The 25,936-nt window shown below is 36.9% G+C and overlaps 1 protein-coding gene across 1 annotated transcript; it reads left to right on the forward strand.

The window, feature by feature from the left end:
* The first annotated feature begins 676 nt into the window (after positions 1–676).
* Positions 677–25,936, forward strand: Manea (mannosidase endo-alpha). The gene is made up of 5 exons (XM_005066237.4): positions 677–789; positions 7,122–7,700; positions 10,618–10,727; positions 21,425–21,501; positions 22,270–25,936. Exons 2-5 carry the CDS (start codon positions 7,160–7,162, stop codon positions 22,925–22,927), a joined length of 1,386 nt encoding a protein of 461 aa, XP_005066294.1. The 5' UTR covers positions 677–789; positions 7,122–7,159; the 3' UTR covers positions 22,928–25,936.

Below are 25,936 nucleotides of genomic sequence, written 5' to 3' on the forward strand. Positions count from 1 at the left end.
AGTAAGTACTAGGGCATATTTTTTTAATCTTCTTCTTTAAAAAAGATATATGTATATTTCAAATCTCTTAAAAGACCCAGCAGTTTTTTAAGGGGAGACCATACAAAACTGTTCACATCCTCACACTTGCAAGTTCCACTCTTTGAGTCAAGGTTTCCTTGTTACCATGTAGCCAAAACAAAACACTGAATCCTCTTGGTGTCTGAGGCTGATGTAAGATGGGAAACCGAGCTGTAGCCTCTACTGCAAAAATTCTTGTTTTTCTGCTCCTGACTTAATCTCTATTTCTGTTGTAATTGTGCACACATGATTCCTAGTAGACCTGTAACTTTCACATATCGTCTTCATCTGTCTACTTCTGGATTTCAAATTAAGACCCATTTATAAACTAAAACACATCGCCAACTTTAGAATTTTGGAAATATCCAATTCATTATAAATATAAGCAACACTGGAGTGAAGTTTTCAAAAAGAAGTGAAAAAATTGAACACAGTTGCTCAGATTCACGGCTTCGCCTTAAAGGCTAAAGTGCGAGAGGTCTTTCATTTCTCTGAGAGAAATGATGGGGATCTAGCCTGCCACAACTCCTTCTGCTGTCCTCACCAGAAAACCTTACTAGACTCCAGGACAGGCCCCGCCCCGCTGAGCCCCGCCCCGCAGAGCCCCGCCCCCCGAGTCGCGCCCCGCGCTGTCCTGCGGGAGGCGGGACCAGGCGGCTGTCAGCCGTGGCCCAGGCTCAGGTCTCAGTCCGCGGTGAGTCCCCGTAGGTGACAGGACCCCAGACCCAGGTGAGTAGCTGCGGGATCCCTGCCCTGCCGCCCACACAGAGGCCACAGCCGGCGCCTGCGCACCTGCCCGTCAGCCAATCGCGGGCCCTCTTCCGGCTGCGCCCTTTGACCCTGCTCCCGGGCTCCTCCGAATCCAGACCCGGCTTCCCTGACGGTTCCCGCTAGGGTAGTGTCAGCGAGGTCTGTGAGCCTGGCCTGCCTCGGCTTGCCCGCACCCCGCACGTCTTAAGTTTTCCCGAGGCGCTTCCACGCGCCTCCGCCTGGAGCCCCGAACCTTCCAGTGGGTCGCAGGCCCCTCGCGGTCGCGGCGCCCCGACTCCCAGCCGAGTTTGCACCCGGAAGGCCGCGGGGGACAGGTCCGCCCTCCGAGGTCTTTGTTCTGTTCCCCTTTAACAGACTTGGCTGGATCGGGACTGTAGATTCCCCGTCGCTGGACCCGGCTGCTTGGGTTCTTCTCCATGCGCGGAGGAATAAGTTGGGAGTACAAGCGGTTAAAAACTTTGGTTTTGTTGTGTCAAGGACCTACCGAAAAGACTACTAAAAGCTAATTAGAAGGAGGCTTACGTGAGCACTCTTGTGGATCTCTTTGTGTGAGCTAGAAATACAAATCAGACATGAGCTGGAGGGGTGGTCTCTTCACATTACAGAGTAGGCGGCAGCTTAAAATAACAATGCAGGCTTTGGTGAGGCTAGTTCAGGGTTGTGAATCGCTTTCAATGCAGTACATTACCATTACTGCACTCTGAAATGTTTGTAAGCCGCGAGAAACTGAGTTTTATGGCTTTTTAGGCTGTGTGCACACGAAGCTGCTGCTCGTATTCCTGGAATAAGTAACTAGTCTGTGATCATGAGCCGCCTTCTCAGAAGTGCAGGCCACAGAAGTGCAGGCCACAGTTCAAGGAGGGGGACAGCCATTGGTCATTTCGTCTAAGTCAGAGCCCATGGCGCAACAGTAATTGCAGTATGCCTTCTATACTTGAGGCCACATAAGTCGGAGGTGGAAGCCTAAGTTGCAGCACTCTTAATTTGCCCTTGCATGGTGCTCAGGGGCAGGTTACTTGGCTGTTTGCCAGCTAGCCCAAACAGAAAAACTCAACTACATAGTTGCATCACCTGCAGCATGGAGTTCCCTGTCATAGATGGTTGTAAAGATTAAAAAACGGAAGACTGTGGTTATGCTTGACTGAACTTCTGTACAAAAGATGACGTGTGTTTTCAGTAAAACTGACCTAAGCAAGATTCTGAAAGTTTCAGATGTGTTTTTCTAGCCTTAGTTTTAGTCTCTACGTACTTCCTCTGGCATACAATTAGAAGAAAACTATAACACAAAATAATAAGCAAGAGGAATCTTTATAATTTAATTGATTATTTTAAAATGGAAACTGATTTTTCTGAGTTATTAAAATGAGCAAATACTAGACCTCTTAGCTGTTTAATGTATATAATACTTTTTATTAGAAATTATGAGACTTCCACGTTAAATATTATTTGAGAAGATTAAAAGCCCCAAACATAAAAATGGCATGGTTTCTGAAGAGCCAGTGGAGTAACTGTGGGTCATGCAAACTTTCCTTTGATGAGGACACATTGTCATTGGTCATTGCCTTGAACTTCCTACTTTGAGACCCTATATACCTGTAGTTGACTGGTAGAGGTATTTTTGGTTTTTGTTTGTTTTTCTCACAGGGAACTTCTAAAACCTTTCTTTAGTTAAATGTAGGTAAGTAGTTCGTTTGTCTACTGCAAGAGCAGTGCTTGTTTTACTATACAGAGACATTGTGTTGTCACAGATATTAAGTTAGTAATTTGTTTCGATAGACTTTAAAATTGTTAAGACTTCATGAATATTTTTACAGTGTTGTTTATTATAGGCACTACAAAGATCTGATTTGCATATGCATAGTAGAATACATTACAGATAGATTGCCCAAACACATACCCGTGTCAAAAACAGAAAGGCCAAAACTTAAATATTATGAATCATTGATCATAATGTTTGTTAGGGTGTACTAGAGTATAAATATACTCCATATCTAAGGAACAGAAAACTTGTACACAGATAATTTCATGTGGTGTTCAGTGTAGGAAATGCCAACATTAAAGGAGAACAATGCTGTCTCAGTAAGAGTTTTCTATTCAGAAGTCCTTAGGAGAGGCATCAGGAAGAAGAGGCAGATCCCTGGGCTTATGTCTAACTACTGAACTACATGCTCAGTTCCATATGCTGGGTTGGTTTTATTATTATTATTATTATTATTATTATTATTATTATTATTGCCATTATATTTATTTATGCTGAAGCAGAGCCTATTTATTTACTTATTTTGAGATGGGCCCTCACTATGTAGCTCTGGCTGGCATGGAAGTTCCAGATCATAGAAATCTGCCAGCCTCTGTTTCACAGGGTCTTAGAGATGGAGGTTTCTGTCCCTCCTGGTCCCACAGCTGTTTAGTCCCAAACAAACATAGAGAGGCTTATATTAATTATAAAATATTTGACCAGTGGCTCAGGCTTCTTATTAGTTAGCTGTCTCTTAGTTATTAACCCATTTTTGTTTTATTTTATGTATGTCTCCACATGGTCTTGAAATCCTGGAGAATGCACAGGCCTCCTACCTTGCCGGTGGCTAAGTGGCATCTCCTTGTGCTTTACTCTCTGCATTCCTCTTCCCAGAATTCTCCTAGTAGCCCTGCCTATACATCCTGTCTGCCTTTCCATTGGCTGAAACAGCTTTATTCCTCAACCAATAAGAAACATATATTCACAGCATACAGAAGGGCATCCCCATCAGCTTCTGAGAGTAAAGGTGTGTTACCACATCCAGCTACCATATGCTACTTCTGGAGTGTTTACATGCCACCCGTCTTTTCAATATTATCATCACGAGTAACTGCCTATGGCTCATATATAAATGACAAGAATCTTATGACTGAGATAACTGCAGTGGAGAAATGTATGGAAACATCAGGCTAGTTAAGGAAAAGATAGGAGTTTGGACTTACTGTAACTACACAGCTCAAAAAGTTTTTAAATAACAATTTTTACCTTTTCTTTGAAAATTTTATGGGTGTATATAATGTATTTTAATTTTACCTACCCTCTGCTCCTCACTTCCAACTCCCCAAAATTCCAATATCCCATCTCCCAATTTTATCCATTATTGATTAATAAAATATTTTACTTAGTGCTGAGCAAGAACACATGGGTGTGGGGTCATGCCCTGTGGTATGAGCAATGTAATAGTCCTCAGCTAGATTTAGGGCCTTAGGTGCACTCTCTGTGCTGGAACTTATGTTTCTCTAGTTCTTGTGCAGTTAATCACAGCTGCTTTGAGTTGATTATGAATCACCCAGGTCATGTCCTGAGGACAGAGTTCACAGCATTCTTCTCTATCCTCCAGCTCTTGTGTTCTCAGGAACGTCCTGAGTTTCAGTGTTGTAGGGGCAGGGAGATATTAGAGACATGCCATCTCCAACCAAGCATTGTCCTTCGTTTATTCTCAGTAATTTGATTAGTAATGAATCATCATTAACTATCAGTGGCAGTAAGAAGCTTCTCTGGCCAAGAGCAACACAAATCTGTGGATATAAAATACATTTGGAAGAAGTATGACCACGTGACTGTTTACAAAAACAGTACATTTTCTCCTGGGACCTATGACTTTCCTAGCCATGCCTTTTGACCATGTAGGGAGTAGTTGGTTACCCACATGAATAGTCTTGCTACTATTGCACCAGTAGATATACCTGAGAGGTCAGCATTGTAACATGAGTGTAACATTCAGGGCTGGACACTGGGTAAAACCGCTGATAACTTTCTCTGCCATAACAACCTCCATAGCACCTTTCAGCACTGAGAAAGATACCCAGCAGGGAGAGCTCAGACTTTTAAATGACTTTTAAACACAGTGACTAAAGTGTTTTGTTAATTAAGAAGTTTGGAATCCCCTCATGGAGATCTCTAAAGATGGAATTGGTTGTTTGCAATGATATAATAGTCATTTGAAATGAATAAAATAAGCAATGCCATAAATAAAGGTGCAGGTTAAGAAATTGAATGTATAGAAAAAAATAATGGGGGGAGGGACAAAGGCATTGTCTATAAATGCAATTTTGGTCATATATTGATAAATCTATCTAATAAATGAATCAGAAATCAATATCTCTCTCTCACACACACATACACTCTTTAGTGTTCTTTTTGTTTCTTTCCTCATTTTCTTTAAATCTTAAGTAATATTTAGTAATTCATTTCATTTTCTCCCTTTTAATTTCTTCTGCCAACAATACCTTGCATTATTCACAGAACAACTTTTATCAAAAAATCAAGAAAAAATAACACCAATAAAGAGTTTCCATGAATTTTTCTGGGTCACACAAGTGGATCCTTAGTGTGTTTTTCAAATTCCAAACTCTGTTGTATTTTTCTTCATTGTATACCATGACTAGTGCATTTCACCAGCATACTAAGTCAGCATTTCTAAAGTTAATCTTTTAGCTACTTCTAAATCTAATAGCTCTCCCTTCTTCATTCATTCATTCCATCCCTGCCTCCCTGCCTCCCTCCCTCCCTCCCTCCCTCCCTCCCTCCCTCCTTCCCAACCTCCTTCCCTTTCTCCCCCCCCTTAGTATATGTATGTGTTTAGCATACAACACCACTGGTTAATTCTTAATGAAATACTTAACCCCAAACAAACAGTTGTAATTTAGAAGACAGGAGAAGAGATTACTATTTTTTTCTCATCTAGAGATAGCAGTTGTACATGCTTTAAACATATTTCTATTTTGTGTTTGATTAATATAGTTAAAATCATATCTCAAAATTATTTTTTTCTGTGTCTTGTCTGATCAAAATTATCACAATCTTTAATTAAAGGGAAGGAAGGATATGTTATTACATCAATAGTTTGGAAATTCCAGGACAGCAAGTTATAGCAGAAAACCAAAGTGGCCGTTTTGTTCCATTATTGCTGTCCAATGCATAGGTCTGTCACATTCCCACAACAGAGCTTTGTCTTCCTGGAGCTGTGTAGTGCTGAGCCTGAAGGGCTGTATAGACTTGTTCCTTTCCAGAAATAAGCAGAGGTTTTGTGAAAATTTCATACTGACCATGTACTTACCTAGTGGAATTTTTTATTTTTGTTTTCTTCCTTTTTAAAAAAAATGTTTTCAACATTAAAAATGTTGCTAAAGTAGTATAAAGAATTCTCATTTTTTCCCCTCCGGTTTCAATCACATTAATATCTACAATTGTGTATAATTACATTGTGTAATTTATTGTATATACAGATAGCTGTTCTCTAAGTAGGTTGAGGAGGTTGGTTCTAGGAATTTCCTGGGAAGCAAAATTCATGGATGCTTTTGTTTTTATGAGATATTGAATATAACCTACATCCTTCTTCCTGTATATTTCTAATAATCAGTGTTGTGTAAATAGTCAATATTCAGTGTTGTTTAGAGAATAATACCAAGAAAAAAGTCTATATTTGGTATAGTTGTAAATTTCTTCATCAGTAGCTATCTGTGAAGAGCTATGATATAAAGAACAGATGCATATTGGATAAGTATGTGTATAATGTGTGTACAAATGTATTTGCATGTCTCTATTTGTGTGTTTCCTTAATATAAATTTACAAGTTTCTTCATGAAGTAAAGTTTTGAACAAAATTCCATAATTGTTACTGGGATGTCTAAAATCAGGATTTGTCAGGATCAGTGGTCTTGGGAGGGATGTTGTCTGGTGATGTCTATGAGAGGAGCTTAGGAAAGCAAACCAACACAATAGCACCATTAATTCACCGCTGATGTAGTATATGTATACAGTTGAATTTTGTTAAACTTTAAGAAACATGAAATAAGGAAAATTGAGGTATCTGGAAATGATGTAACTCAAGTCAGATAAAGTCAGAAACCACATGCTCTGTCTCATATCCACATCTTTACGGTATGTTTGTATGTGTGTGTATAAGGAGGTGTGAAAGCATGGTGTAGGTTATGGAACTCCAAAGGGTAGACAAGGTCCTGAAAGATGCGAGGGTAGTAGCAAGGTAGTGGAAAGAAAGCTAGATGGGGGGCAAAGATGCAAGGGGTTTGAACAAGGGCTGGAAACAAGAAATATGAAGTGATCCATTAAAAACACATCATCTTCTTGAAAGGATCATCAGGAAACCTAACATAGTAATCTAAAAGTTTAAAGTATTTGGGTGGTTTATTATACTGTATTTTGTTTATTGTTTAATGTAGCCACAGGATTTTAGTTTTCATTTTAAATATTGTAGAGAACATGTTGGTAGCACTTACTAATGATCTTTTTTTTTTTCAATGAATTACAGCAAAACATTCATTACTTTGGAGTTTGAAGTATGTCATCATGGCAAAATTTCGAAGAAAGACTTGCATCATTTTGTCACTTTTTATTCTATTTATTTTCTGTCTGATGATGGTCTTAAAGATGCTGAGGCCAAATACAGCCTTTGGGACTCCTTTTGGACTTGACCTTCTCCCAGAACTTCATCCACCCAACGCCCCCTTGGAAAACAAAGCTGACTTTCCAAAGAGTGACAGAATCAACATGGAAACAAATACAAAGAATTTAAAAGCTGCCGGCGTGACTGTGCAGCCACCTAAAGACTCTGAAGTGAACCCAGAAGAACTGCCTCCTCTGAATTACTTTTTACATGTATTTTATTACAGTTGGTATGGAAACCCACAATTTGACGGTAAATATGTACACTGGAATCATCCAGTACTGGAGCACTGGGACCCTAGAATAGCCAAGAACTATCCACAAGGGAGACATACTCCTCCAGATGACATTGGCTCCAGTTTCTACCCTGAATTAGGAAGTTACAGCTCTCGGGATCCTTCTGTCATAGAAACTCACATGAGACAAATGTGCTCAGCCTCAATTGGTTGGTAATTAGTTCGTTTTATTTACATATATACATAATTTGGATGGACAATTAAATTACTAATTGGTCTTCATGCTTTCATTAATTACAGTCTTGACTCATATCTCTGGATTGCACTGCATATGTGACCGGTTCTGCTTTGGTTGTTGTTTACTTCTTTTCTGGGGGGCGTGGGGAGGAGGTTGTAGTAATGGGAATTGGACTGATGACTTCACTTGTGCTAGGCACACACATAGTGGAGCACGCCTACATTTTAGTACTGTGAAAGCTGAGGGAATAGGATTATGAGTTCAGGGCAACAGGACCTTTGCCATCATCGTTGCCCCATTTACTGCTGACCCTGACCCCACTCTAGCAACTGTATCTGAATTCTGTCACTGTGAAGTTAGGATTGTTCCCTTCCTTTGTGACAGAAAAATGAATTAGCTGTCCTGTTTGCTTGTTTATTTTGCGCAACACAGTATTTTGTGATTCATCTGCTGGTAAGATTATCAGTTTTACCCAGTTTTTACTGGTGATTATGTTTGGTTATATGATCGAGGACATTGCTTCTGCAGCCGTGTGTTGGACATTTCAGCTGGTTTTTCCTTTCTGTAGGATACAATTTGGCTTTCTTTAACTACTCCTTTTCAATTCCTGTGTCAATTTCGATTTTATTTAACATAATATGGTTTTAAATGTTCCGTTTTGCATTTCCATTTGCCTTGTTTATGGTGTTTTCTTCATCTTTTACATGCCTTATCTGACATTGAATTATCCTATCCTGCTGTCTGGTTTGGCCTAGTAATATAGTTATCCTTTTTTGTTAATTGCTGTACCATTGCAGTGTACTTTGATTTAATGGGTGTAAAGTGATCAGTTTTCTCGTGTCACCAGTGTCCCTCATCTTTTTCTGTCCTTTGTGTGATTTCCAAGTACGTGTCTTAAGTCATAAAATCTTGACAGTGGCAGTGTCTGAGAAATGTAGTCTCTAGAGCCAGTGTGTGAACGTTCCGCATAGCCAGGCCTGTCGTCTTTGGGGTTCCATTAATAAAGCCCAATGCTTTCTTTCCTTGTGTTCTTTTCATCGTGCTTGCTTGTTTATTCATTATTCTTTGAAACATGCTTTTGAGCTCAGGGAAAAGACAGCTTCCTGAGTGACTTTGCTTTGTCTTTGCTGTTGGGAATGCTGATGCTGCCTTACACACAAGCACAGCAGAGACACATGAGCATTGAGAGCCAGGCTGCAGGCTGCTGCTTCCTAGGTCTGCTTCTCTCCCTCCATGCACACTTGAGGAAATTGACCTCTGTGATCCTTTCATGACTAACTTAGTCACTCTGCTAGTACCGTCTTATTTATGGAGTCAGGCTTGGTCTTCATGGCATTTCTTGTTGCCCATGTTTGATATTGCTCTACTATTAGATCAATAGCTTTTAGAAATTACTGCTTGATTATTAGAAATAGATTCCTCGTTTGAATTATGTGGAAGAATGCATTCCTTGCAATGTTCATGTGCTTTGTGTGTTTTTGACGTGTGCTATTTCCCTTTTCCTTACATATATTTATTTTCACTGCTTTTTATGAGTAGGAAATTTCTTTCCTCGGATGTATGCTGAGGATTTTTTTTGTCCTTTTTTTGTTTTTGTTTTTGTTTCTTTGAGACAGGGTTTCTCTGTATTGCTTTGGAGCCTGTCCTGGTCCTTTTGACCATGCTGGTCTTGAACTCACAGAGATCTGCCTACCTCGGCCTCCCAAGTGCTAGGATTAAAGATGTGCACCACCAACACCCAGCTTTTGTTGTTGTTCTTGAGGCTATTACAAGTTGGACTGGAGGGGCTGCTTAAATGTTTATCAGTTTTCTCCCATCTTTTGTTTTCTAGATGAACTCCCTTCTTCAATAGCCCTCACTTCCCTGGATCCCTAGCCACTGTTATGTCTTTGTTCTGTGTTACTTGTTTTTGCTTTTTTGCTATTCCATGCATAGCAGGCAAAGGAAGCCTTATCCTCATTTTAGCTTTAGTGATTGCAGTGAATGAGCCTTGCCCCCATCCATGGTGGAATTTTGACTGATTTAATTTTGAGTTGTTTTATTTTGTCTCTATTAAATCTTCTGTTAAATGATATGTATGTGTTTAAAGAAAAACCCTCGCATATGTAATAATTATAGAAAAATATTATTTATTTTAAAACCTAGCATATAGTAATAATTGTAGAATTTTTATTCCAAGTTACCAAAAATCAACTTACGTATCTTTTAATAGAAAAGTGAATAAATATCCACACAACAGATATATGACTTACTGATTCATAAAAAGATATGAGAAATCTAAAATACAAGTAGTTAAGCAAATTTTAGAGAGATATATGCTTTATGAATCAAGTTGTATGATATCTGGCAAAGGCAGAATTACAGAGAGTGAAAAGCCAGTTACTGCTGAGGGTAAACAGAAGGGAGGAAGGGTAAATTGGTGGCAGACTAATGTTTATAGTAAATCAATCTGTCTGGTATTATAACGGTTAGTTAGCTTATGAACTTATGATTTTGTTAACATCCACACAACTGCTTGACACTAATAAAAGCTGTAGCCATTAATTAACAATAGTATGATGCTACTGCTTATCAAACATTGTAAATATTGCATATGAATATGTGGATGTTAAGAACTGGAGAAAATGATTGGGACCTGTAGAAGACAGTATATAAGGACTATGGTTTTTTTGCTGAGAGTCTTAACTCTTCTAAAATGTGTAGTTAGTATTTTAATTTTAAAAGATGTTAAGTGCGTAAAATAGTGCATAAATATTGGATAAAGTAACCAAATAACTGTAACAACCCTTTGAATGTACTTGGAACTCATATTGCCAGTTTTTGACCTCTGTAGTCATATCTTGGTAATTCTCTGTTGCTTTTTTTTCTTTGTTATGCTTTTCTATTAGGAGTACTGGCCCTTTCCTGGTACCCACCTGACTCAAATGATGAGAATGGAGAAGCTACTGATCACTTGGTACCAACTATTTTGGATAAAGCTCATAAATATAATATAAAGGTATTTAAATTGTCATCAAATTATATTTATCCTCTTGATAGCAAATACTACTTTATGTGCTCATTTTAATTAAAATTTTATATATGTAGAAATATTCTAAAATATTGCTACTTCATCAAAGTATGTTTTAATTTAAATTTTAAAACATCCAATTATAAGATACCTCTTACTGTTTTTTTCTAACCATGTTTTATATTAATCTATTACGTTTTGTATTGTTTTTAAAACAAGAACCCGTTATGTAGCTCTGACTGGCTTGGAACTTACTATGAGAACCAGATTGATATGGAGCTCATAGTAATCCTCCTACTTCTGTCTCTCAGGTGTTGTGATTAAAGACATGCACTACTTTTTCTGGCCTTTACTATGTGTTTATTAGGAAGAGAAAGGGTTAACAGGTTCCTTTGTAAGCAGAATGTAGAAATTAGTAATTAATGTCTGAATATTCTCTAAATGTTGAAAACTACTATTTTTAACTATATAACTTTATATCTTTATAAACTATTTTATAAACTACTATTTTTAGCTATATAACTTTATATCTTTATAAGGTACTTAAAAATAAATTTCTGTCCAAATATTTTCTGTTTTGAAAATTTAAATTAATTCTTTGGGAATTGTGTACAGTGCATTTTGCTAACAGACACCCTATCTCTCATCAGATCCATCCCTTCTTCCCTACCCACTCAAGTTTGTGTTCTGCAATTTTAAATTAATTCTTTAGGAATTGTGTACAGTGCATTTTGTTAGCAGACACCCTATCTCTCATCAGACCCGGCCCTTCTTCCCTACCCACTCAACTTTGTGTCCTGCCCTCTCTGTCTCTCTCTCTCTGTCTCTAATTATCCATGAGGTTCAGTTTGTGCTGTCCTTATGTACTTGAATGTTTGGCCTTCCACTGGAGTTTGATTGGCCCATTAGGGCCCATATTCTTAAAGAAAACCGACTGTACCTCTCTCAGAAGCTATCACTGCCAATAGTTCTAAAGCTAGGAATAGGACTTGATATCCAGCTACCACCGTCTCCATGCTGGGATTTTATCTGGCTTGAGCTTGCACACATCTCATGAGTATTGGTGTAATGTATTGAGTTCATATCTGCAGCTAGTATGATGTGTCCAGAAAATACTATCTCCTTATAATAGTTCTGTGCTCTGATTCTTTGAATCTTTCTGCTTCCTTTTCTGCATTGATCCTTTATCCCAGTGAAGAGATGTGTGATACAGACCTTTCATGTAGTACTCAGCATTTTGCAGTATCTTATTCTCTCCCTTTTGATCTGTTCATCATATACTGCAGAAACAAATACCTCTGAGGGTTGAGAGATGAACTAATCTATGGGTATAACAACAAGTCATTAGGAGTTTGGCTTAATACTATGTCCATTTAGCAGAATAAGAGTAGTAAGTTCTCCTTTAGGGTCTATGACCTATTTAGCCATTGGGTCTTGGCTGCATAAAGGTTCTAGGTATGGATTTAATCTTAAAGAATGGGCCTTAAATCAAATGGTGGTTGGTTCTCCCATGGCATTTGTGCTACTATTTCACCAGTAGTTATGTTCTCAGGCTGGTTATCATTGTAGCTTATAGGATTCATAGCTGGGTGGGATTCTTGTGTCAATCAATAGTGTGTATAGCAACTTTGAGCACTATAAAATCTGTCTATTAGGGACAAAGCTTCCAGATTAGTACTGGCTTTATTTATCCATATTCTACAACTCAAGTTTGTAGGGCCTTCAGCAGTGGAATGTTATAGTCAAGTTCTGGGGGGGTAAAGAAGAATGGAAGAGTTTTAGCAATAGTTCAACACTTTTAAAAATTGCTTTTCAGTTGTTTCTGTCTCTCCGCTTTGTTTTGTTTTGTTTTCAATACAGGCTTTCATTGTGTACCCTTAGCTGTCCTAGACCTCACTCATTCTATAGACAGGGCTGGCCTCGAACTCACAAAGATTTGCCTGCCTCTGCCTCCCGAGTGCTGCGATTAAAGGAATGCACCACCACTGCCTGGCTCTGGTTTCTCTTCAGATAGTATAACTGTTTAACCCTTATATCAATTACATTTGCCTTATCTTGTTTCTATAGCTAAGATTTAAGGTTCTGTATTGACTTCGGCATAGAAATATAAAGTGGAAGCCGGGCGGTGGTGGCGCACGCCTTTAATCCCAGCACTCGGGAGGCAGAGGCAGGCGGATCTTTGTGAGTTCGAGGCCAGGCTGGACCGACAGCCTCCAAAACAATACAGAGAAACCCTGTCTCGTAAAACCAAAAAAAAAAAAAAAAAGTAAAGTGGGGGGTGCCCTTATCTCATTTATTGTTTTTGTGGTGATACTTTGATCCTTTCCTATTTAGTATGATGTTAGGTGTAAATTTGCCATATTATATTGAAATAGGTACCTTCTATTCCTAGGTATCAGGGGATTGTTTTTGCTGTTGCTTGTATCATGAAAAAATGTTGGACTTTTTCTGAGTCTCTAAAGTCTGGTAAATTCAACAGTGAATACATCTGTGGTTGCACTTTTTTTTTATTAATTGATTCTTTTAGGTGTGTGTATAAACCTGTTAATGATATTTATATCCGCTTGTTTTAATTTTAGAAGGACATATGTTCCTATAAATGTATCTATTACTTCAAAATTATCCAAAGTATTGGAACATATGTTTGGAATTATGCCCTGAAGTCTTCTGTATGTCATGCCAACATTCCTTCTTTCTTCTGTATATTTGCTAACATTAAATGACAGATGATTCCTTTCTAGACTTGCCTGTTTGAAATTCTAAATGTTTCCTGCATCTCTTCCTAGATTTAAGAAATTGGAAATTTTTATTTTATTCATCATACCTTTTGGTATTTTAACCTCTTTCTGTGCTCTTGATTTGTAAATTGGTTTTTCTCAAATGCTTTGCTTATACTTTTTTCTTATTTTATCTTCATTGATGCCTGAATTATCTTGTTTATCCATTGATCCATTCATTGGTAAGGATTTCCACTGAATTTTTTTCTTTTTTAGTTCTTTCTTATGTTTTTATTTTTATGTTTTAAAATCCACATAATAGATTAACAACCACTTTCTAAAAATGGTCCAGATATTTTAGATTTTTGGGTTATATGATCTCTGTAAATGATATGTCTTAAATCTTTTTTAATCATATTTCTTTTTTATTGAAAAAATTTCTTTTATACAGTCCATTCTGATCATGATTTCCCTTCCCACTCCTCCTCTTCTCCAAATTCATGGCCTTTCTTTCTCTCTTTAAACAACAAACACACGAGCTGTGTGGTGGTGAAACATGCCTTTAATACCAGCACTGAAGAGGCAGAGGCAGGTGGATCTCTGTGAGTTCCAGGCCAGCCAGGTCTACAGAGCTACACAGAGAAACTCTGTCTTTAAAAACAAAAGAACAAAAAAACAAACAAAAAACAGCAACAACAACAAAAAACAAAAGAAAAACAACAAAAGAAAGAACTTAGAAACACACACAAAACCACATAATTTCAAACCATAATATGCACACAAATCAGTCATAAGACAAATATTCTCCAAACAGAATATTATGAGATGAAAAATGTGTAGGTAGCTTTGAATTTGTTTTGTATTGGCCATCTACTGCTGGGCATGCAGCCAACCTAAAATGTGTTTAATATACCCAAAAAGAAAATGAATTTTCTTCCTTTGCAAGTGGGTGTCCGCTGCAGATAGCTTCTTGGATACTCATGGGAACTCCAGTCCACTTACATCACTCAGCCCTGAGACCCAGTCTGATTAAACCTGTGCAGCCCTGTGTGTGGTACCATAGTCTCTAGAATTCATATATATATACCATACCTAGTATGTCTGGAAGAGAATGCTTTCTTGGAGTTATCCATCCTCTCCGATTCTTATAGTCCTTCATCTCCTCTTATGTGTAGCTTCCTGAGCTCTGAGTCAAGGAGTGTGATGAAACGTCCCACTAAGTACTGAGTGTTTCAAAATTTCATTCTTTTTGTACATTATCAAGTTGTGGGTCTCTGTGTCAGTTCCCATCTACTGCAAGAGGAATCGTTCCTGATGTTGGCTGACACTGATCTGTGGGTATAGCAGAATCTTGTTAGAAATCATTTCATTACTGAGCTCGTTATGTCAGAACAGTAGTACTTGGTTTTCCTGTAGGCTCATGACCGACCTATCCTGTCTCAGGTTCTGGGCTACCCAAGCAGTGCCAGGCATGGGTTCCATCTTTTGGAGTGGCCCATAAATCCAGTCAGAGTGGTGGGTTCCTCCCACAATGCTTCTGTCACTATTGGCCTACTTTGTGCTGTCGGTGGTTACCATTGTATGTTGCAGGGTTTGTATCTGAGTTGTTTCTTAGCTTTCTCCTCTGGTAGTGTGTGGAGTACCTTACAGTCCCATGAACACTCTGGAGAAGGATAAAACTCTAATTAGGCACAAGCTCAGCATTTCCATGGTCAGTCAATTAAGTGTTGTCCTCAGCAACAGCTTTCCACTGAATTTTTTCAATGAGCTTTTCCTTAATTTTCATTTGAGTTTTTAAAAGTATTTTTGTGTATTAAATTTGTGCTCATATCATGCCTTGACTTCCTTATTTTATCCAGATGTTCATTTGCATTCTCTTTTAATTCTTTTAGGAACTTATTTATGTCCTTTTAGAATTTGTTCAACCTTCTTTTGTCTCATCTCTTGAATTCTTCGGTATTTCATTCTGGTCACTCTTTCTGGAAAATTTAATACTGTGGAATTGATGATTTTTGGAGGGGTGCTATCAGCTTGGACTTTAATGGTCTTTGTTTCTTTGTTACTATTTGCACATCAGGGATTAGATCATTGTGGATGTTTTATCTTCTTTATTTTTTGTATTGAAATCAAAATTCTTTAGGCAGTTTTCTCCTGGGACTAGCTTGTAGCAGGGTTAAGATGCCTTCCCCTCCTACCTCATGCATTAGGCTTGTAATGTGGATCACATGTTGATGGAGCATCAAGTATAACAGCCAGCTCAGCCGGGTGTTGGTGGCGCACGCCTTTAATCCCAGCACTGGGGAGGCAGAGGCAGGTGGATCTCTGTGAGTTCGAGGCCAGCCTGGTCTATAGAGCTAGTTCCAGGACAGCCTCCAAAGCCACAGAGAAACCCTGTCTCCAAAAAAACCAAAAAAAAAAAAAAAACAAAAACAAAAAAACAAAAAACAGCCAGCTCAACTCCAATAGAGTTCAGGAGAAACACCACTGATGGAGAGGCCCCACTATGAAAACTCAGTAATAGTTGAAAACAACTGATAGGGGATGTCCTTTTGTATGTTTATTGGTTGATGAATAAATCTGTTTCGGCTAATGGACAGGCAGGATATAGCCAGGAAGGAAGTATAGGCAGGGCTACCAGACTAGGAGAATGCTTGGAAGACGAAAGCAGAGAGTGAAGTCTTGAGGGAGACCCCGTGTAGCTACCAGGAAGGTAGGATTCCTGGACATCCTCCAGCAAGCCAAGACCACGAGGAGATACATAGATTAATAATTGACAGAGAGCTAGCCAATAAGAAACCATCAGCTAAGCAGTTTATAATTAATATAAGCCCCTGTGTGTTTATTTGGAACAAAATGTCTGTGGGATTGGGCGGGACAGAAACTTCGGTCAACAAACAACTATCTCCTTTAAGTGGAATAATCATTAGGAAATAAAGGAACAAGGATAGTAAGTATTTGCTAGGATATTACCCACTAAATGTAGGCAGGGAAAGAAAATAAATTGAATATGACAAAGAATTCATATAGAATAGTAAATAGAAGAGAGGAATTGGGAAATGTGTCAGGAAAAAAAATCTAAAAATTATTGGCATTACAAAATTGCAGTTAGGAGTTTGTAGAGGAAGGGGTAGGAGAGAGAAAAAGATAAAATGAAGTAAAAATTAGAAAGTATACAGGTTATAGGTTAGAGAGATGCTTGAGAAGATACAGTAGTGGAAATAGTGTTGAATCTAATAGAGCAATATAAAAATAAACATAAATATTTATGCAAGAGTAAAGATTTAAAAATAATTAAAGTAAAACAAAAATACCAGTTTAAATTTCTTCCTTGATAGAGCATGAGGGAGTGCCCTCTCCTACCTAAGTCTTATCAATTTAGCTTTGCTGGTGAGAGGTGCTTATCTTTATGTGTACTTCAAACATGACTGTGCAGGGTTTCAGTGGGGATCCATCAGTTTGCTTGTGAGGTTGAATTTCTGCCTTGCTTTCAAAAGTGAAGCCCAGCCTGTCATAGATGTTTCCCGACCCTTGACATGAAGTACTGCTGCCCAGTCCTTTTTCCAATTGTAATCAGTGGTCTCGCTAACCTTGCATGGATTTCAGTGTTGCCTGTACCTGCCCGTTCCTGTGTCCCTTTTGGCTATCAATGTTCATCCTACTGAGGCGCAGCCTGCCTGTGTCAGTGCTCTTAATATGACTTTGTTTATTCCACAGAGTTTTAGATCAGATGAACTCCCATGAGGGGTTCTGAGGTTCTCTGGGTCTCCTCTCTTGGTGTTGGAGTTTGGAGACACGGGTATGTACTGCTTTCTATGCTTTGTAGCAATATATTTAATTGCTTGTATCTTCTCCCTTCTTACTCCAACATAATATGTGATGTCTTAGGCTAGAGGCAGTGGGTAATTTCCCACTATCTGCTTCATGCAGTTTATTGGTCTGTCCTTTAAAATTTTTCTCTCTGTCTTTGCTTCGAGAAATTTACCTTTTCTGCCTTCTTTGAAGGATCCAAAGTAGGGGGAGGAATGATTGTGTTTTGTAGTTTATATTACAGTCTGGCATATATATATATATATATATATATATATATATATATATATATATATATATATATCAGTAGCGCTAAAGAAAATATTGAGATAGTATTTCTCAATGAACTGACAGTAACTGCTGCATACCATGTTACACAGTACCATTCAGTGAGCTCTCAGTGACATTTGGGGTCTGCAGATAGTCAAATCTTCAAGTTCTGGGAACACAACTGAGGTTGAATAGGTTGTTGGTTTATTTTGCACAGAGTAAATCTATGACCCCTGATCTGTCCAATCTGTGCCCCAGTTTTGTGGTGGGAGTAAGGAAACTGGACATTTTCCTTTAATGGGGATTTTAAAAGTAAAGTAGTTAAAATATCATGATACATGAAGAATAGACTGCTTTTAATTCTATTGAAAGTCTTTATATGGAAGAGAAAAATAACCAAGACCTCAGCCATTGTTTCTGTAAACATGAGCAACATATTTGTTCTGTCCATACTTCAGATTTGCTGTTTAATGACAGCAAGAGATGGAATTTGATAAAATGCTGTTCTCCATATTTTTGCCAATGTTCAGATTTCCCCAATGTTGAATACTAATTTCTTACCCTCAGTAGATCTTCAACTCACCAAATTTATTTTGAAAACAGTTTAATGATTATACTATATTAATTTGATATTAACTTTTACAAATATGCTTCTGAGTTTTTTCTTTTTTTGGATGGGTTGATTTTTACAGTTCTCTATATTTAGAATGTAAAAAGGGTTTTCCTTCACTTTTGTTATTACTTGTTTAGAAATAGAGTTTCTAGGTCATGGCTTCGCCTTACAGCTAAGCTTTTGCTATAGCCTATTAGTTTTGATTACATAATAGCATTAGTTACTGAATATTTTTTTAACTGCAATTTTGATTAATTTAAACTGAAAGTCATTTTAGGTGAGTGTCTGTAATTATAAATGAAGAAACAAAGTTAATAAAACATGTTTAAAGAATTAGTGACTTCCTTGGCATTACTTTGCAAATGTTGACAGTTTTTTCCAAATATAAATTGGTAATATCTAAATCTAAGTGATGACTTTTTTTTTCAAAGATAATATTTTATGTATGTTTGTATTATTCTTTGGAACATACACGTGAAGTACTTGTAACTGTCATTCCAGAGGTTACCTCAGTTACAAGGGTCAGAGCTGGATCCTCTTAGCTTACTATGCTTCTCTGTGTAATATCCTGAGAAATAAACTATTGAAACAGTCTTTCATAGGCTATGTGGTGGAGCTGATGGGGAGACGCTACCACTGTTGAGCACAGTCCTACTCTCTTTTCCTTCTTTGAGTGTGAGTGTTTCCTGTCCAGTTGATGTTAGGTTTTCTGCCTGGCCTGCTTTGGCTAATGAATTGTGAGAAAATAGCATGTATGCCACGTTTTCATGGTTTCTTTTTTTTCATTTGCTTTTCTTTGTTGTTGTTGTTGTTGTTTTATTAGTATGAGAAGGAACTCCATCCTTCCCTAGCACCCAAATGACCAAAACTGTGGAAATTATTTAAACTTGATCCACAGCCTAGAGTAAACACATCATAGTAATACACAGACCTCATGCAATCAAATAAGATTGAAAGTTAAAAACTGTGGATGTGTTTGTTACGCGACATCATCATTTTAGGTCCCAAAGAAACCAAAAACCTAACAACATAAAATTAGTTGAAGTTGCCAATTCTTTCTCGCAGGATTATAAGGAAAACAAACACCCCAGTTGTTGATTACCTTGTATTTCAATAAATTTAACATTTTAATTTCAAATAACAAGTTCTTTAACCTTTGCATAAATCGTTTGTCTAATACTACCGGCTTATAAGCAGTTTTGTTTCTTAAATGAGGAGTAAGCCGGGCGGTGGTGGTGCACGCGTTTAATCCCAGCACTTGGGAGGCAGAGGCAGGCGGATCTCTGTGAGTTCGAGGCCAGGCTGGACCAACAGCCTCCAAAACAATACAGAGAAACCCTGTCTCTTAAAAACCAAAAAAAAAAAAAAAAACAAAAACAAAAACAAAAAAACAAACAAAAAAAATGAGGAGTATATTCACAATGAGAACTTGGCAAATCTTACCTAAATGGGGTGAAGTAGACCACGTAGAGTTTAATTTGGCTGTTCTGTTTTGCATTGGAATTATTAATTCGTGCTTGCAGATACTCATGCACTGTCTACTCTGCAGCAAATTCTGTTCTACATGTGAGCAATATTGAGAGCACTGGACATGTTCGTACACAGCTGCTGTCTTAGGCGGAAGGTAGAGGGGGCTTCAAGGCCAACCATATCAAAATAAAATAGAAAAGAAAGAGACAGATTTTATGTCTCATATTAAGGGAATTTACAGTCTACTAAAGGCCAAAACCAAACACTAGTAAGTTGTAATAGAGAAAATAACAAAGTATTTGATATTACCAAGTATAGGAGGAATTGTCTCACTCATGTATGATATAAAACATGGTACCAGGTGAAGTAAAGTAATGGGTGAATTAAGGAAAAAGTGATTTGGCTACAGGGTTCAGAAGAATTTTGGTAAAGACAAAATCAAAAGTGTGAAATGGAATTCTTATATTGATTCCCATTCTCTAAAAATAATGCACGCATTTCATTTTATGTATTAAATTTTGTCATTGTACTCATTTTAATGTTTCTGAAAGGAAGGGTGGCCAGATCCTGATATTAACTAAGAATAAAACATTTAATTAATGATAAGTTCTAAGTAGATGACTTTGAATTTGCTGCAGTGTGTTGATCTGCACTTCGTGGGAGACATGAACCATTTATGGCCTGCAGTCATGCAAGCAGATAGCAAGAATGTCTTGACCTGACTTTGTTACTGATAGAACCTTACATCATGATGCTTTTAGAAGTAGAGAATAATTGATTTACTAAATGGCCTGACTTGAAATTAATTCCATGTAAATTAATTAATGAAAAAACTTTTTGCTTTAATTCGGTAATTGGAAAAAAAAGATTTGAGCTGCAGTACTGTTAAAGTCTTGTCATACTGACAATTACATTTAAAATATAAGATTCAAAGAGTTATTTTATTAGATTAGCAATAAAATGTAGTTGTATGGATAACTCAGTGAATTTAAGAATTTTTTATGATTATCATTTATGTTGCATTATTCCCTGTTCTGATGTATATCTTACATTAGAGACAGTGTACAAAAAAGCTGTTGATTAGATATAATTTGTTAAACTTGATTATGTACAACTGATATTTGTAGGTAGAAATTTTAAATCTTTGTATTATATTTTTTGCATTCTCCTATTATAATAGTTATATATGGGCAAATCACGGTGTTCTGTGAGATTTTACATATTATTTTCTTATAAATTCTTTGAACAATAAAAGAATTAATATTCACAAGATACCCTTTTAATGATATTAAGCTATTATTTAATTGAATATTTTGTTGTTTCTATTTAAGTGTAAATGCAATGGTCACATACCTAAGAAAAAAATCAATATTAATTTGAAACCTGGACATTTGTTTTCTTGGAGAACTGAGTCTGAATGCGGAGTATATTATTGTGTCTTATAAACAATACAGTCTTTGCAATCTGTGTCATGAGAAATAGCCTCTGATGAAAGCTTTCAATCCAGTACCACACATTGATGCAACTAACTGGGGCTATGGGCAACATCCTAGACCCACACCACCTTCCTGTTTAGAAAATGCAGTCTGCAGCTGTCTAATGAACTAAGAAGGCTGAGTTCATGCATGGGAAATGCCTCACTTAACATTTAGTAGTGGAAACTCTCAGTAATTGTTATCACTAAGATTTATTTGGTAACCACTGGGCTCGTTAAATATTCACCTTAATGTTATTGAATTGGCAACTTATTAATTATGCAGTATATGCTTTCATAGGTAACTCTTTAATTGATTTTTTTTCTTTTTTAGGTCACTTTTCACATAGAGCCATATCACAATCGAAATGATCAAAACATGTATACAAATGTCAAGTATATTATAGACAAGTGAGTTTCTTCAGTGTTCATAGTGCTGTATGATCTGATGATAACTTCTGAATTCATTCAAATGATATCTGAGAGTTGGTTCATACTCAGTCATTTCTGATAATCTTACCACAAATAAACCAAAGAACATTTTCAGGTTTCTTAACATTTCACTATTTGCATAAAGGTTGCTACTTTAGGTATTGCTATATGCCTTAAAGGCTATTTATGATTTCCTTTCATGCTCATTTTACATTTCTGTTTTTCAGATCTTATGAGTATACATTTTGTTTTTTGAAGGAAAGTTCTGATGAAATGTGAGCTCATTTCATAGCAATGTTTGCATATCTGTCTTCATTAATATCTAGAATGACTAAAATAAAGAATTTTGTTATCAGTTTCATTCTGATAAAGCACTTTACAGATAAGATTCTCAGATGTATTTCATTTTACAAAGAATCATCTCAGCAACAAAAGTATACCTGTCACTGATAAGATAAACTGTTTTTTCCATTTGTGCTTTTCATAGTAGACTTTTATGGCTTTAGTCACCATTTGTTAACTTTGGCATGAGGTAATTAACCTCCTGTTTGATAGGATAGCAATGTGTCATATGTATAAAGTTAAAAGTATGTTTACATTAGCATTATTATACTTACAGAACTGACTCACTGAAGATTGGAACAATGTACTTAAGCTTCATGAATCGTTTTCAGTTTCAGTGCATAGTTTTATTGTGACATATTCTATGAGTGTTCATCTCACTTCCTTAATGTGTCTCTGTTGTAGATATGGAAGTCATCCAGCCTTTTATAGGTACAAGACAAGGACTGGCCATTCTCTGCCTATGTTTTATGTCTATGATTCCTATATCACAAAGCCTGATGTGTGGGCCAATCTGTTAACATCTTCAGGATCTCAGAGTGTTCGCAATTCTCCATATGATGGGTTGTTTATTGCACTACTAGTCGAAGAAAAGCATAAAAATGATATTCTTCAAAGTGGTTTTGATGGAATTTACACATATTTTGCCACAAATGGCTTTACATATGGCTCGTCACATCAGAATTGGGCTAACCTGAAATCATTTTGTGATAAGAACAACTTGATATTTATCCCAAGTGTAGGCCCAGGATACATAGATACAAGCATCCGTCCATGGAACACTCAGAACACTAGGAACCGCGTCAACGGGAAGTATTACGAAGTTGGTCTAAGTGCTGCGCTCCAGACACACCCCAGTTTAATTTCCATCACCTCTTTCAATGAGTGGCATGAAGGAACTCAAATTGAAAAGGCTGTCCCCAAAAGAACCATTACTACAGCATACCTGGATTACCGTCCTCATAAACCAAGTTATTATCTAGAACTAACTCGAAAATGGTCTGAAAAATACAGTAAGGAAAGAATGACGTACGCATTAGATCAACGGCTGCCTACTTCATAATGTCTCACTTATACCTAAGTTCAGTAAACATCTGTGTTTTGAGCTATGGAAAGAAAAACTGTCAAAATCAATGTGTGCTTGCTGTTACCTTTATCAACTATTTCGTTTTTACTTTTTAAAGATATTACTTGTCCTACAATGGACAATACTGTACCAAGAAAACATCTGAGGAGAGAGATTGTGTCTGTACCATTGCTCATGGCATAATTTTCTGAATTTCTGACTGCAATTGAAGTATTTATGGGATGGCCCTGTAGGGTTTTGTTTCACAGTAGAAAAATGCTTGCATTAGATAAAGCAGTTAAGATACAGGCAAGTCATACTTGTATTTGGGTCCAAAGACATAGAAGTGTATACATGCTAGGTATGTCTGACAACAGAAAGCCGGACTAAAGGACAGTAGATGGTTGTGCTTCAATTCTGAACTCTTCAGTGACTGAAATTTATTAGTATTTAGATCATGGCTGGCTTTCCCTAGCGATCAAATTCACTTGTCAAGTTTCTTGTGAGTACAAACTTGTTTCAATAACAGACTATTTTGTTATGTTTCTCTATTCTAACTGTTGGCCATGTTCTACTAAAGACCAGCTTTGTGTGGAGCATCTGTGGTGTCATCACGTGAAGACTCAGGTGCCTATGGTAAAGAGTTCCTTTGCATGTTTAATGTCCCTAGTTTATTCTGCTGAATTAAAGACTAGACACATTAGGAGGTAGCTTGGTAAATGTTAGTGACTGCTTCTCAGCTATGAGGAAAACTGTTGGTTCTCAGTATCATAAGGTTTATCAAATTCAGATACTCTGTTTTTAAGGCACCTTGTTAGTCTTTTTAGATCTCATTTTTATATGAATGTTCACCAGAGACTACTGAACTAAGAAAGATAATGTTACTATTATTCTGTTTTCTTTTTTATGTAGTTTTACCATAAATAATACACAAAATTTATCACTTAAACAAGAGTTAGATAACAATTATTTTTAAAGTAACACCATATTTTTGAGTTGTGTGTTCATATGAAAGTCTTACACTTTTGCACTGTCTGTTGGATTAAAAGAGAAAATGTCAGTAATCCATACCTGTCCTGTGGTTACAAACATAACTTTTATGCTAAATGTAAATTATTTTTAAAATGAGAAATAGTAAGAATCTACTGAACTCAATATCTGTAATTTCAAAAACAGCTAGTCTACCTAATTTTACACAAATGTTATTTCTTAATTCTACTGTGAGAATCAGTTGAGTCTGATTGTTAACAAATAATGCATGCTAATTTCCAGAGCATACCGATATTCAGAAACAGATTAGTTATGGAATCGATCATAAAATACATAGCAGAAGAAACATTTTTACGGTTAGAGAGGCTAATGAGTGAGTACAGTGCTTCCTATGCAAGCATGAGGACCTGGGTCTGGGCACCCAGAACTCACATAAGATGGGCTCTCTAGCATACATGTTCTACTCCACTGCTCCTGCAGTGGGCTAGACCGTGTAGACAGGCAAGATCCCCCAAGTGAAGCCTGCTGTAGACAGAAGCAAACAAGATCTTGTCTCAAAAATGGTGGGAGGCAAGGATCATTACACAAGGTGGTTCTGTGACATGGACAGTCACCCCATGTCACATTTAATCTCACACTTAGGAATGTTTGCAGACACGTACATACAGAAAAAAAATTTTTGAAGACTTATACTAACCTTACTCATATAATTAGAATTTTCTATTGATCAGAGAATTATTAGGTCATAAAATTATGAGAATAATAATCTGATATTTTTCAGGATAAATTCTAAGAATGAAAATATGGTAATATTTGATATTGCCAAGTATCTCCATTGAAATAAACAGAAATATCACCTGTACTTTTTTCTTTGCTTACATTAAAAATGAATTATCAATACGTAGTATTATTATTTAGCATATGATATTTTTCTTAATTTCTTATGTTCCATTTTATATTTGAGTCCACCATGACAGAAAATGAATTTTTTGAAACAATTCTGAGATTAAAGGAAAGTCTGCAAAAATAAGGCCAAACAACTTTCTGCATGAGTTCAACTCTGACTTCAGACAACTCGCCCTAGCTGCTGCTGCCAGTCTTCTCTGCCCATCTACACCAGTCAGCGAGAATTCACTTAAAGATGGGTCTTGTTTTTATTCTTACAGAATCACTCTCTAACAAATGACTGAAGTATCTTTTAAAACCTACTAGTTGATAACTATATAAATAACCAGAGTCTCCCCTCTGGTTTCCACAACCAGATATTCAACCAGCTAAGATCAGAAATACTCTGTGAAGGGGGAAAAAATCCATTTGTATATAACAAGTATGTTCAGGGTGTTTCTGTCCTGTAAGCCATACTATATAATCACAATGTACTTTTTTCTAGGTATTGTAAATAAGCTGAGAGGATTTAAAGTATACCTGAGGATTATTCTAGGGTATGTTCAAATACTGTTCCACTTTTTCAAAGGACTTAAGCATTTTCAGCTGTTTTTATCTCCGGGTCCCGGGGCCAGTTCCACACTAGTACTGAGGGGTGGCTATATTAGCAATTATTGCTAATGATTGCTAGAGGAATGCCTTCAGCACCCCCCTCTGCCCCGCTCCCTACCAGGGTGTTCCTTTGACTACCTCTGCTGTCTGACTGGAAACACAGCTGGGATTTCAATGATCACTAGTAAATTTAATGAAGCGATACAGTTCTTATTTTTAAAAATCTGAATGTTTGAATTCAGTAAACTTAAAGAGGTATAATATATTCAATGTTTGGATTATAATCAATTCTTTTATAAGGTATTTAAGGATTAACCCATCTAATTATTTAGATTGTAGAGAATAGCCAGATCTTTTTCTGCTTGTAAGAAATAATTGTAAAAGGCTACCCTTATTAATGTTTATCCGAGTTGTATATTAATTTGTTTATTTTCTATTATTTATGTGTATAATTTTGAAAGTGATTTATTTTGTTGTATGATGTCACTTTTGCTCAATAAAAATATAAATGAAAAATAA

The sequence above is a fragment of the Mesocricetus auratus genome, unplaced genomic scaffold (assembly GCF_017639785.1).
Source record: "Mesocricetus auratus isolate SY011 unplaced genomic scaffold, BCM_Maur_2.0 Super-Scaffold_6730, whole genome shotgun sequence".
NCBI classification, from domain to species: domain Eukaryota; kingdom Metazoa; phylum Chordata; class Mammalia; order Rodentia; family Cricetidae; genus Mesocricetus; species Mesocricetus auratus.

What these genes read in the sequence shown, in the direction of transcription:
- Manea (XM_005066237.4), top strand. Translation starts at nt 7,160, where the DNA reads ATGGCAAAATTTCGAAGAAAGACTTGCATCATTTTGTCACTTTTTATT. An exon ending in AATGTGCTCAGCCTCAATTG is followed by an intron (nt 7,701 to 10,617) that starts GTTGGTAATTAG and finishes CTTTTCTATTAG; the next exon opens with GAGTACTGGCCCTTTCCTGG. An exon ending in CTCATAAATATAATATAAAG is followed by an intron (nt 10,728 to 21,424) that starts GTATTTAAATTG and finishes TTTCTTTTTTAG; the next exon opens with GTCACTTTTCACATAGAGCC.